At 35.4% G+C, this 14,181-nt stretch overlaps 1 protein-coding gene across 2 annotated transcripts in view; it reads right to left on the bottom strand.

The window, feature by feature from the left end:
* sp3 (phosphatidylinositide phosphatase spermathreecae) overlaps positions 1-14,181 on the bottom strand; it is a 400,619-nt gene that overhangs the window by 349,742 nt on the left and 36,696 nt on the right. For both annotated transcript variants that reach the window (XM_090394946.1, XM_090394954.1), the window contains exon 3: positions 3,259-3,395. In XM_090394946.1, the coding sequence (XP_090251072.1) occupies positions 3,259-3,395 (137 nt within the window). The remainder of the gene's footprint in view (positions 1-3,258; positions 3,396-14,181) is intronic.

Below are 14,181 nucleotides of genomic sequence, written 5' to 3'. Positions count from 1 at the left end.
TGTCTACACTGCTAATGCTCACATCCCCATGCTTATATAGCATTGCAGATGAGTATTTGCATCATACAGGTGAGGCAACATAAAGTTATGGGGTGTCCAGACACTTTTAGCAAAATTGTGTAGTTTTATATGCTGTTCTGGGTACTTACACCTTAAAAAATGGAGACATACACCTTAAATTATATTTCAAAGCTGAAATGGAATCAATAGTCGGAAAATGGTTTAACAGGGGACTTGTGCTGGTATATGAGCTAGCTATAATTATTATGTTTTGAAACATAATGTGTATTATGCAGTTTAAATTACATCATATCCAAGCTGCATGAGTATTGGTGAACAATGACCAGATGTGATGTAACATGATGTCTAGGATTTTACTGCACTCAGTAGTATGCATAGCATTTCTAACTTCAATTTTTCTGACAAAGTAGCCATGATCTGGATACATCATTTCTGTTTTTCTGCCGAGTTGCATGATAGGCTAGTCCACAGGTGTTTCTTTTTAACATCTTTATCATGTTCCAACATACAAAAAATCCAAATGATCTCATTTGTCCTAAACATTATATGCTATAAGATAAACCTCCTAGTTTTTAAATAGGCAGATGAGGTGGTTTAGAAGTCCAAATCTTGGCATCTTTGCATAGTTGGACAAAAGCCATTTTTATGTCATGTTATCAAAGTATTTCAGAAATTTTGTATGTTAAACACTGGATATAAGAAAGGATCACTACTTTGGATTCTTGATTATTTATTATGCAATGCTACTAGCCGTCATAAATTTTTGAAAATATTGGAGGCCAGTGAATCTCTAATATGTATTCATGTACTCATGGTCTCAGAGGTATTCTTACTTTATGTATCTATATGTATAGATATGTATAAGACATATCTGACTACACATGAACTATTGTGTTCATGTTTGGTTGCCTGGTTTTCCTTGGGATATGAAAACACAAGAGAGTGTCCAAAGACAAATGGCCAAAGCAATATCAGGACTCTGGTGTGTTGGTTATTAAGAATGTTTGAGAGAATGTGGATTACAGAGTTTGTTGGATAAAAGGAAAAGAGGAAATATGATAGAGATCATCAAGTTAGTTAAGGGATTCTACCAGATTAATACAGAAGGAAAAATGGTGGATGTTAACATGGGTAGAACAGGAGGCCATGCCTGGAAGTTGTATAAAGATGTGATGAAGAAGGGTGTGAGGAGTAAATCTTTTTACATGGAGTTGTTAGTGACTAGTATGCATTGCCAGAGTGCATTATGAATGCAGGGAGTGTAAATAACTTCTAGGTTCATTATGATAGACATAATGCTGCTGGTAGAATGTGCCCCATGACAAGTCCATGGAGGTTACCAAAATAATAATAATGCAGAAGCATATGACTTTGCAGTGAATTACCCCTGGTATATTAAGTCATTTGTCTATATGCATGTAGCCTAGTTGCATGATATTACTTCACACGCAAACTTTTGTTTACAAGCACTTTGGTAAAGGATAAAAACAAGCATATAATTTCTTCTTAAGTATGATTTAATTTCTAACCAGGCAAAAAATCATGCTACAGGAAAACCTCGCTTAACCCGATTAATTAATCCATCAATTAATGCACACTAAGTGAAATCGCATCACGCAAATACAATAAACAATAGGAATAAATATAATTCATCCATCAGTTAGTGTAAATTTGGAAAAAAAAAATTACAGCATAAGCTATGCTAGAAGATAAAATCAAGTTAACAAAAATTAATTGCTTAAATTTTTATTTAATGTCTAAATATTTGATTGAGCTACTTTTTTTACAAAAAAATTAAGGATAGATGTTTGCATCGTGCTTGACTTTTTCATCTTTTCATGCAATTTGCAATAGCTGGCATTTGCTTTATCAAGGTTTGGCGGACTTCAAAGCTTCGCTCCATATCAAGATCAGCATCAAACAAAATTTCCTAGCATATTCAATGATTGAAAACTAGCAAGTTCTTTTGCAGTTAGCTTCTTAGTCATAAGATTCTCTTCTTGTTCACACTCCTTATCCTCTTCTTCATATGCACACTGTTCTAGTTAGAGATCACTCTCGCTTAACTGTTCTGAATGGGAATCGAAAAGTTTCTCACATATTCATTATTCAGTTCATTAAATCCAAGTTCTTTTCCAATTGTGCTGATTTCTTTAAAATGTTAGATATTGGATTTCGTGCACGATAAACTAACATAGGCTTCAGTTTAAAGTTACCTTCTGCACTGCCTCCTAATAAAAGCGTAAGACTATTTTAAGATACTTTGTATCCTTGAGATGCTTCAGTTTTAGCTAGGAAAGTTTTTGTTGCCATACACTTTCAAAAGAAACCAGTTTCGTCAACATTGAATATTCGACGATCATCATAATTGCCTTCCTGAATTACCCTTTGCAATTCTTCAGGAAACTTGGCCGCAGAATCTTTATCAGCACTAGCAGATTCCCCAGTTATTCTTAAGTTATGCAGTCTAGCTCGATTTTTAAAACAGTCAAACTATCCTAAACTCGCAGTAAAGCTTTCGCATTCCTCTTGAAATTTGGTTTCTTTCAATGAGGTAAAAATATTGAGAGCTTTTGCCTGAATATTCCTTGCACTAAGGGGTATTCTTTTTTGGTTATAATCCTCAATCCAGAGTGATAAAAGATGCTCCATTTTGACCATTAAATGGCTTCTATTTTGAGTGATTGGCATGATTAAAGAAGCAGTAGCAACTTTTCCTTGTTCTTTGTATTCTTTGCTCTTATTTAATATAGTCCAAACTGTAGACGCTTTCATGTCTCTTAATGCCTTCCAGTTCTTCTGCTCACTGCAGATCGATGACAAAAAATTTTGCGTATCATAAAAAATCGCATTAACTGATTAATGACTCGCTTAAAGCAGGAAATAGTATAATTTCACTCAATCGTGCTAACTGATTATCACGCATATCAAATTCGCGTTAAGCAAGGTTTTCCTGTACACGTAAACAACCATGTTGTGATTACCTATACTATAGCACAGTTGCTAGCTTACTTCTGTCCATCTGAGAATAGTGAAGCAGAGTATAGCAGAATCCAATACAGTATTTGTTATTATAAAGTTCACTGCTAAAAGTCTTGTGCAAAATTCTGAATTTATCTATAAGATTACTAAATTTCTCTATTAACTTATTCTAAAAATTATATCACTGCAGTCCTGAGGAAGAGAAACAATAAATTTAAATAAACCATCAACAAAATTAAATGAAAATTAGAATACCTCTAAATCAAGTTCTGCAATATCATGCTGATTCAAAGGAATCAGTGCTACTTTCTGAATCTTGTAAACCTCGTGATCTCCTGGTAGACATCCAGCTACTGTCCTTTGGCGAATGACAACAATCCTTTTGTCAATTTCTAGTGGAAGATAAATAAAAATCACTGCATATAACATGCATACATTAATTACAAAACACACACACACACACATTTTCCTCATCAAAATATGCCTATATGTTCATAAATCAAGCTTATAAGGATGGTGGTTATACAATATAAAGCATAAAAAAATTAATTACTTAGAGCAAAAACAGTCAAAACCTCTAAACAAGCTATGCAAATCAGTGAAAAAAACACTCTAGTAAATCCAAACATATGGCAATTTTTATATCTCAGACTCAATGTGTGTGCTAATGTAATATTTCTCACATTAATGTTGTACTTTTATTGTCTAGCTATAACCTATAAACTGGAAGCACAAAATTAATTCACTCAAGTCCATGTGGTTAGAAAAATTCCTCACCATTTGCATGAGTTCAAGCAATTTTGCTGTCTAGGCATGCTGCATACACACAAAATAAATATGCCTCTGCAACTTGTTGACATGTATCAGTTTACCAATAAAGCACATTAACTAATTAGAGGATATTAAGTTACTTTGGACATTGGAGAAATAACTAAATAAAATATATTACAAGTATGATTTATCATATAATTGGTTTTTACAATAATACATTCAAAAATTATTAACTTTAAATTACAAATTATGAAAGCAAAAGTTACTAGACATGTGAACTCCCTTTTTGACTGGTGTGAGCTTAGAGGGAAACACTAACTGGTAGCTACCATGAAGTCCTGCTTCAGAAGTGAGACTATTCTGGAAATCAGCCTTTCAACCAGTCTTCGACTATGCTGTTTTACAGAACATCCCAAACCCCTAATTTAAAAAAATTTGACCATAAGAAACTGCAAAAATTTCAGAAATGGTCATCCTTTGTCAAAGGGTACATATCTAAAATTATACAATTCCATATTAGAGTGACAAATTCATAGATATATTCAGTAAAGAAGGAAAGGAAAAACAAAAGCAGCATGAACTCATTAACTAGGCTAAATGTGTATCATAGCAGGTGGAATGAAAAATAATGAGAAGCTCATTCAGGAACTTGGAACTATGAACAGATACAAATTCAGTAGAACAGCACCCATACAAGTACAGTACCTTCACTAAAGACATAAGGTAGATGGAGACTGCCTTCAGATAGCAATAAATTAAATCAATCTAAATGCTCTCTGAATATTATCAAAAACTTTTAGAGATGCACTACTCCAAAAATTCCAAGTTTGGAAACATTTGGAATTTCTGCAAAATACAGTTGAAAAGTAACATCTAAGCAGAAAGTAACAAATATTGTTGAGGTTGAGTAGATATGAATGTGCCTAGAGGCTAAAGACGAATTATAGAAGAGAAATCTGGTTATCATCTTCTTTGGGAATCTGAGCATCATCATTAGAGATGAAAGAAGCTGAAGTGGGCTCCAGTTTGCAAAATAAAGCAGGATGGTGTTGTGGTAGCATTCAAAATGACCAAGTTGCCATAACCCATTGGAGAATGGTATGGAGAATTTTGTTTAAGATAGTGGACACTATGAAGGATCCTGAAAGCTTGGAGGTACTAGGAGATCGTTTAAATGAAGAAGAACAGAGTGCATTATTATCAGTAAGCTTATAGGGGTGGAGGGGAAGGAATTCAGATCAGTAAGGAAAAAATAATTATGTATAGTGAAAGAGATAGTTAAGATAACAAAGCTCTATGCATTCTTGCTTTGGCAGGGAAATCCAAGGATAGGAAAATGGCTATCACAAAATGTAGTAAAATGGTTACAGTGGTTCTTTACCTTTTAGTAGTCGTGGGCCCCCTAGTATGTAGTAACATAATAATTAAACTTTTTTTTAAAAAATAGTGGTTTTACTTACTGATTATAACAACGAAAAAAAATCAGAAAACAGAAATCAACTTTACTTAAATATTACTGTAAAAACTTTACTCTACTTATATTTAGGAAATCAAATAATATTTTTTGCTCATTTTATAAGGGGGCAAATTTTAAGAAATAACAAATCAGTATTACAGCACTGAAAGTTTTGAAAAGTAATTGCACTCAAGTAGCACTTAACAATGTTAAGTTCTATGCATTCATACTAGTACTGTTTAAAATTTCAGAGAATCACTTCTACCATACGTTCACACGTCCAGTAGGCAGATGTCACAACTTGCAGTATTGCAAGCAGAGAAAAGTCTACTTGGTGGTACCATCACAAAAGAAACTACTGCATTAAACTGCATAATTCAGATTACTAATACAAAACGATATAAGTTTGAAACAAAGTAAAATAAAGAAGAAAAATAATTATTTTAAGATTTAAAATTTTAAAAACTAGAAACGTTCTATAAATTTTTTGTGGTCCACCGGTTAAGAATCTGGATGGAAGCTCAGACACTGCTTATCACTCAAGTTGATGTTTAGTGGAGAAATAAGTCCAGAAATAATAATTAACTAAATTTATTTAGTAAATTTTTTCTGGTCCTGATGGTATTTCACTGTCCACATTGTTTTTCAGAACTGATATCCATTCTCTACTGTATTAGATCATGATCATCATGCGTATCAAGGATTTAGACCTAGCATGGCCTGTTCCGGCCTTAGAAGTCATCGTTAAATCATTTAAGAGGATGTCCTGGTTTTCTTTTTCCTAATGGCTTGTACTTTAAGGCTTGTTTTGGTAATCTTTCTGTTTTCATTCTCTGAATGTGTTCCATCCATTTATGTTTATATTTTTTAATTTTTTCTATTACTGGTTCTTGGTTTAATTCTTTCATTATCTCTTCATTTCTTTTGTGATCAAAAAGGGTATACTTTGCAGTTTTTCTCATAAACTTCATTTCTGCTGTTGTTAATCTTTGTTTGATTTTTTTGTTTTATTGTCCAGATTTCACTTCTATACATTAAGACTGGTAGGGCTAATGTACTGTATACTTTTAGTCTGGTTTGTTTTTGAACTAGGTTTGGTTTAAATATAGAGTTAATTACACATGTTATTTTTAAATATTTTGCAATTTTTATGTTTATATCTTTTTCATTTTCATATGTGATCATGCATCCTGGGTAGTTAAATGTATTCACCTGTTCTAAGATCTTGTTATCTATTACTATTTTAGTTCTTGCTGGATCTTGTCCTTTAAGGGACATAGTTTTTGATTTTTCTGTTGATATTATCATTCCATAATCTTTGGCTATCTTATTTAGATCTAAAATAGCTTTATGTAAGTTATCTTCAGAATTTGTAATTATTATTTGGTCATCGGCAAAGAGGAGAATGTTTAAGTTTACTGTAGGAGAAAGTTTAATTCCTTGATGTAAATTTTTATTCCATTTTATTATTATTTCATTTAAGTAGATATTAAAAAGAGTTGCTGAGAGGGGACATCCCTCTAAAATTATGTAATAATTTTTTTTATTTTATTATATATATTTTGTAGCTGATTATAAAATATCAAAATTATCCTGTTCTCTTCCTTCTTCTGAGGCATATAAACCAATTATTGTTAATTAACCTCTATCTATTTTTATTCTAGCTTCTATTATTCTTTCATTCCATAATTTATAATGTTTTAACTGTTTTGAAAGGGAGTTATGAATCCAAATCATGACTCCTGCTTGTGCTCTTTGGTCTCCGTCGACTCCACTGTATATCACATTAACATTTTCGGTTCTCATAGTTCCTTTTAATTTCTTTTTTGTTTCAGTGATTACTGCTATTTTAAAATTTCTTTCATTTAATAATTGGTCTTATTGTATTTCTTTATATGCTATTCCTCTTACATTCTAATTTGCTATGTGTATTATATTTTATCGTTTCCATTTTTGTTTTACCTTTTCCATTCCAGGGTCGTTTCCCATAGATTCAATCCAATTATCTTTTTCTGTCAGCTTACAAGTAGAATTATGTTCTCCATGTCAGGGGACTAGCCTGAGGATGGAATAGTTCAGTGGTAGGTCTGCTACCTTAAGGCTTCTGAACTAGCCTTCTTCCGAATTTAAACCCATAGGAGGAATAGGATATATGGAAGGGGGAAAGAGTAGATTATAGAAGAATTATAGTAAGGTTTATAGAGAGAGTATAGTTGTAAGGCCAGAAATGAAAAGACCCCCATGGCCTTTGAGTACTCTAATAGCATAAGGGTCATAAAATAAGAAGAGTTGGCTGATAAGGCCTTATAGGAAAGATTAAAGTAAGTGGATCTTCCTCAAAGTAGAAGACGGAGAGGATAGATCCAGCTAGGGGTTCATGGAAGTGCCACTTCCCTTACAATAAAGATGACTGCCCCTTATGAGTTGTATTAGATTATTAATTGTTAGATTATTGTATTAGATTATTAAGGCAATATATTGCTCTGATCACCAGACCTCTTCATGAACATAAATATACTAAGTATGTGCATAAAGACATTCCAACAGGAAGGCAAACACAGAGTGAACAATGAATTGATCCTACAATCCTTTATAGGTGTGGTGATGGAAACTTGCTAAGGTTTCAATATGATGGCCTCCCAGATTTTTGGAAAAGAGAACTGAATCTGTAAAGATTTAGATTTGGAGAATGTTGTAGTACTCGGGCAGGTTCCAGAAGTAATCTGTCAATTTAGGTCTTCTTCTTCGATATAAAAGGGAGCCCCCCCCCCCCCCATACATTCATACATGCTGGACCTGGTTATCCCTTGCTCCTGAAAGCTAAATTACTTGGGACCAACTGGAAGAACAAAAATCCAACTGGATGAACACAGAAACTATGTTAATTATTTGCACTACAACCTTCTGAAGTAGCAGACCATGACATGGATACAGACTACTGGATCCAATGGGTAAAACTCCCATTTTATAGAGAACCAGATATAAATCCAAAAGGTTATTTCTGGAATCTGGAACCACAGCGTTACATTTTCTAAATCTTAATAATCTTGGAGTCCGCGCGGTTAGCCTAGTGGCTATGCGCTTCGCAACCATATGCCTGGGGAAGGAGTGTCCTAGGTTCGATTTCCGTCGGTGACGTGAGGAGCTGAAGGATCTTCCTCAGCCATAGCCAAGTTAGCCAGTCTTGGGCATGGACAGCAGGGTTTTTTCCTCAGTTTATTCTGGGGTTTTTCATCCCGCAAAGCAGGCAAACTGGCCTTGAGAACTTAACACTACAGGCCATAGGATATACCGGGGCATAGAGCTGACCACCTTATCCTATAAACGGATTGAGGTCCGTTGATCAATGGACCCTCGACACTGCAAGGTAAAAGAGGGTATAAAGAAGATGAGATGAGATGAGATAATAATCTTGGAGACCACTGTACTCATACCTTCAGCAAGATTCCATCAATGCACCTATAAAGGATTCCAGTTAGAATTGTAGAATCCCACCTTTCACACTCAGTCCGTGTTCACATTCCTGCTGGTATGCCTGCATACATGTGCTTAGTAAGATGAAATATTGGTTTAAATAGCTAAATAAATTTAGTTAATTATTATCTCTAGCTACGTGCTTTCTCCATTGAACATAAACTTGAGGGTAGAAGATAACATGGCAGGCCTCTGTGATAGATGTAATCATGCCTTATCTCACTTTTACAGAATGGAATGAATATAAGCTTCAATGCTGTGATGGAGAAGAAACTAGCTGAGTATGAAAAAAAAAAAAAAAAAAAAGAAGTCAGTTCTGGAAAATAATGTGGGACAGTGAATTCCATCAAGATGAGAAAACATTTTTGTTACCTTCAAAATTCTTCTGCAGATTTTCTGGCACAAGACAAAAAAAGAAGCACATACTGTTATTGTTGTTGTTTTTTGAAATTTCAGCACAAGCAATTAAATGTTATGAGATCAGTGTATTATGTCTGCTAATGAAATATTCTTTTCTAGCCAGTTTGTCCATTTTGTTGGATGAAAATCCCAAGTTTCTAAAGATGATACTCTCCTACCTCCATACAACACAAAGGAGGCATGCACAGAAGCAAGTCTGGTTGATGATTTACCTAGATCTTGTATGTATGAGTATAAAAAGAAAAATCTTTTACGGAGGCTGTTCAATAAGTTACAAGACTATATTTATACAGAAAACAGATTACCTTTAATCATCATCATTTACATGGTCTTTTTCAAAGTAACTACCGTGAGACGCAATGCATTTGTCCCAATGTTGCGTCCACTTCTTAAACACATGTGAAAGTCCAATTTTTGAGGGTTCTTTCAAAACCACCTCCGCAGCTTTTACACATGCTTTGTTGCTTTCGAAATGGCGGCCTCTTAGTGGCTTCTTGAGCTAAGGAAACAGCCAGAAATCGCACAGTGCGACATCAGGACTGTATGGAGGGTGTGGTAGAATATCTATGTTGTTCTTCTGCAAAACGTCCTCTACATAACCTACATCCATCCTCTACATAACCATCCTCTACATAATATGTGGCCTTGCATTATCGTGGTGCAATAAGAAGCCATTCTTCAGCAATGGACGCTTCCTTTTGACGTGCTGTACCATTGTCCGTAAAACATCCGCATAGTATGAGCCGTTTACAGTATTCCCGGGTTCTACAGCTTGTTGGTAAACAATGCCTTCGTAGTAAAAAAACATTATGGTCATAACTTTACCAGCCAATTTTACAGTTTTTGCTTTCTTGGGGGTAGGCAAAGACAGATGCTTCCAAACAACTCTTGTTGTTTCATTGTAGGGTCATAGTGATACAACCAAGCTTCATCTGTTGTAATGATGCGTTTTAAGAAGTTGTGCCTTCTTGTTCCAGTCTTTCTTTCCATTCTGTGCACACATCCACTTGATGCTGCATTTGCTCCGGTGTCAAGAGTTTGGGAATCCATCGGGTGCAAACACATTTCAGTCCCAAATGTTCAGCCATGATTGAGTGAACACTTCCCACAGAAATATTCAGGACAACATGCAGCTGGTGTACTGTAATTCTGCGATCTACCTTCATGATAATCGCTGCTGTGTTGATCATTGTCTCTGTGATGGACTTGAAGGTCTTCCCTCACGTTCAAGATCTTCCACATTTTGCCTTCCTTCCTTAAAAGTTTTATGCCAGCGAAAAACACTTGCCCTCGACATTGCTTCATCGTGGAAAGCTTCGCGTATCATGTTAAAAGTGTCCAATGCCGATTTTTGCAAACGCACACAAAATTTAATTGCATAATGCTGTTCCAAGGACGTTTCCATTTCTAATACTGGTCGTGGCTAGTAGGCACGCCAAAACAAGCATTTAGTCACGTGACACTCTGGCAGATCAGCCCGTATACACTATCTATCAACCTCTTTTGTTAATACAGACAGCAACATTTCTTTATTCCACAGAAATTAATATTGTGATGAGTGGTTTCGCGACAGTAAAATTAGTCTTATTATTTATTGAACAGGCCTCGTATAAAGACACCTGTGAGCCTTCCATATTTATACAAAACACATATATCACAGTGAAATAAGTTTTATCAATCACAAATTTTTCATTTTACTTATTGCAAAACATCACTATGAGTTGAACTCTCACTGATGATACTTTGCAATAAGTAAAACAAATAGAGAAACTTGTGCATTACAGTAAAATCCTTCTAAACAGATAGTGAAGTAGCAGCTAAGAAGCACTATTGTGGCTGGAGGGGTAATAAAAATAAAAAGAAAGCCTATTCCATTGACCTAACTTATCATAATGACTGCCTTTCGATTCCAAACTTTTGGAAAAATTGTTATCCTTAATTGTATTAAATAATTTTTATACTTTTAAACACACACACACCCAATGGTGTTTTATCCTAGCCTGAATGTTTGAGATTCCATTTTAACATGTGTTTCTTTATTCTTTTTATTTGATGTCAATATGTAAAACAAAATATGTGATTAATAAATAATAATTATTTCACTGCAGCACATCTGTTTTATATTTAAATATGGAGAAGAGAATAATGCCGGACAATTATGTTACAGTAGTACCATCTGGATATGAGAGAAAGAGAGAGGCCGAAGCAGAGAAATTAAATCTGATGGCCTTTGCAAGTGACCAGGAGACACAATCATTTTTACATAGTAGGTGTTTTCTGAGTTTGACAATTTCGAAGTGAAATTTGAATGTTTTATTTTTTATTTATTTTTCCTGAAACCGTTGCTAGCTTAAGTATAAGCTGAAAGTGAAGTGAAACAGAAGTTTTTATTTTAAGATACTTGTGATATATTTGTGAATTTCATGCTTTGGTTGGTTTGGCAAAATTGCTTGAAAATAAAGATTTGAATAATATAAAGGGAGTTGAATGGAGTTTTTCTTTTAGAAAAATTATTTCAGTAATTCAGTCTGAACAAGTGTTCCACTCTGAAGAGTAGAAACAATAATATGACTTATTCCCATTTGACACGAGTATAGTGTGAAAAGGCACATGATGACTGTGAAAGAAGGTAGAATAATCACTAAGATTGGTTGTTTGGAATTACAGGAAGTGACTAAACTAAGGTTATGAGACCAGTATATATACTGCCCAGGATTTTCATCCTGCCTTATTTGACCTGGGTTTATAGGAAGTCACACCGAATCAAAGCAATATTCCTTCTAAGATGAAGGATATGCATCATTCCTCTTCTCTCCCAATTCTTGCACTGATGACAAGACAAAGTTCTCCCACTTTATCAAAAAATGCTCACTCCATGCCACCCTCCCCAGAATCTTTCACCACAAAGAAATAAGAAGAATCCAGAATAATTTGGAGACAAACAAGGCATCTGGTGCTGATGGCATACCCCTATCCACACATGGTGTATGAAAAAACATGCTCCAGAACATCAGTATTACTTCACTTCTTCAACCATTTCTACTCAACTGGCATCCCCCCCCCCCAATGCATGAAAAGAAGCCTATATTTAGCCCATTCCAGAAACAAAAGGATGGTAAAAGTCAGCCAACAAATTACCATCCAGTTGATCATAAGTACTATCAAAAACCATGCAGGTCATCAATAGTAAACTTCTTCATCACCTGGAGGCAAAACCAGCTAATTAGTGACCAGCAATATGAATTTTTGCCAGCCTGGTTGGCAGTGGTTAGCATATCAGCTCTCTAGACAAGAAGCTGCAGGTTCAAATTCTGTCATGGGCATGAATGTTTGTGATTGTGCTATTAACCATGTGATCCTACCACTTCTAGCAGAAGGTTTCACTTCCAAAATCCCTGTGAGATACACAGGAGTGACCATATGGTGTCCAGTGATGTTAAATGTGAATAACTAAAATTAATTTCACCACTCTCAAATCTATAGATGATACTGCAGCCCACACTATCTAACTTTCAACTCAAGCATGGAAAGGTATGGAGAAACACATGTGGTTGCTCTTGACATTTCTAAAGCATATGATTTGGTCTGGCCTATATAGAAGACTGAACAAACTACCGTCCTACAGTCTGTCCCTTTGTAATTGAATTACCAGCTTTCTTTAAGTTCTCTTACTACATGTCATGATAAGTATTTCTACCATTAATATGATTTTCCTACCAAGCAGGATTATCCAAGTGTTCACTCACACTCACTTCCTCCACAAAAATTACCTGCTCTCACTAACTTTTAATCCTTTCTATTATTTTGTCTGAATGACAGTTTACATCATTCCTCCTTTTCAGTTGACAAACCTTCTAACACTCAATTGTTAGAAATCTCAAGATCAATCATAACCGAAGCACTAAACTCTAATCTCCTTACCATATTTCTGTGAAGCCAGGTTGTCCTTATTCCACAGAAGTATAGTAAGGAGATTAGAGTTTAGTGCTTTGGTTACCTCACTTCTTCAACTATTTCTACTCAACTGACATTCACCCCCTTAATCCATGAAAATAAGCCTATATTTATTATTATTATTGTTATTATTCAGGCCTCCATGGAGTCAAAAGACTCATTGTGGGAGGTCCTTCCTAAGAAACACAGTCTATCAAGACTCATCGAGGGGAGTTCCCCCCTAAAAAACACAAAGTCTATCATACCACTCCTTAAACTCATTGACCGTTCTCGCTCTCACCACTCCATCAGGCAATGCATTCCATGGTTCAACCACCCTCCATGCAAAGAAACCACTCCGCACCCTCTTGCTCACAGTTTCCTTTCGCAACTTCCGGGGATGGCCTTTTGTCATCACTCCTTCCCGCTGTTCAACCAAGCGAAAGAACTCTCCAGTATTAACCCTGTAACCACCTCTCAACAGTTTAAAAGTCTCAATCATATCACCTCTCCTCCTTTCCACCAAACTCTGCAGTCCACATTCCCTCAGCCAATCCTCATAACTATCATTGTACAGTCCTGAAACTATCTTTGTTATCCACCTTTGTACCCTTTCCACAGTTAATTTATCCCCTTTAAATCCTGGGGACCAAATCTGAGAACAATAGTCCAAGTGTGGTCTGATCAGGGTCTTATACAATGGAATGATGACTGTCTTTGTCTCTGCAGAGTGTTTTATCTCTGCAGCATCCTTCCCATTATTGCAGCAATCCTCTGTGTTACCTTCACACCTTTGTAATATGTCCCCTAATTTTCAGGTTTCTATCAATCATCAACCCCCAGATCTCTCGTCTCCTCTACTTCCTCCAGTATAACTCCTCCCATAGAGTATGCAGTATCCCATCGATGTTTCCCAAACCTCAAGACCTTACATTTTGCTGCATTAAACCGACACTCCCATTCATTTGCCCATCTATCTAGCTTATTCAAATCCTCTTGCAGGGCTGCTGCATCTGCACTATTACTAATAATCCTTCCCAGCTTTGCATCATCTGCAAACAACTGAATATCCCCTTGCAATCCACTGACAATGTCACTGATATAAAGGTTAAATAATATAGGTC

Source organism: Typopeltis vanoorti, chromosome 1, assembly GCF_054136105.1.
Source record: "Typopeltis vanoorti isolate ZY-2024b chromosome 1, IOZ_Tvanoo_1.0, whole genome shotgun sequence".
NCBI classification, from domain to species: domain Eukaryota; kingdom Metazoa; phylum Arthropoda; class Arachnida; order Uropygi; family Thelyphonidae; genus Typopeltis; species Typopeltis vanoorti.
Note: the sequence above shows the minus strand (reverse complement) of the source record. Positions and strands in the feature narration are given on the sequence as shown.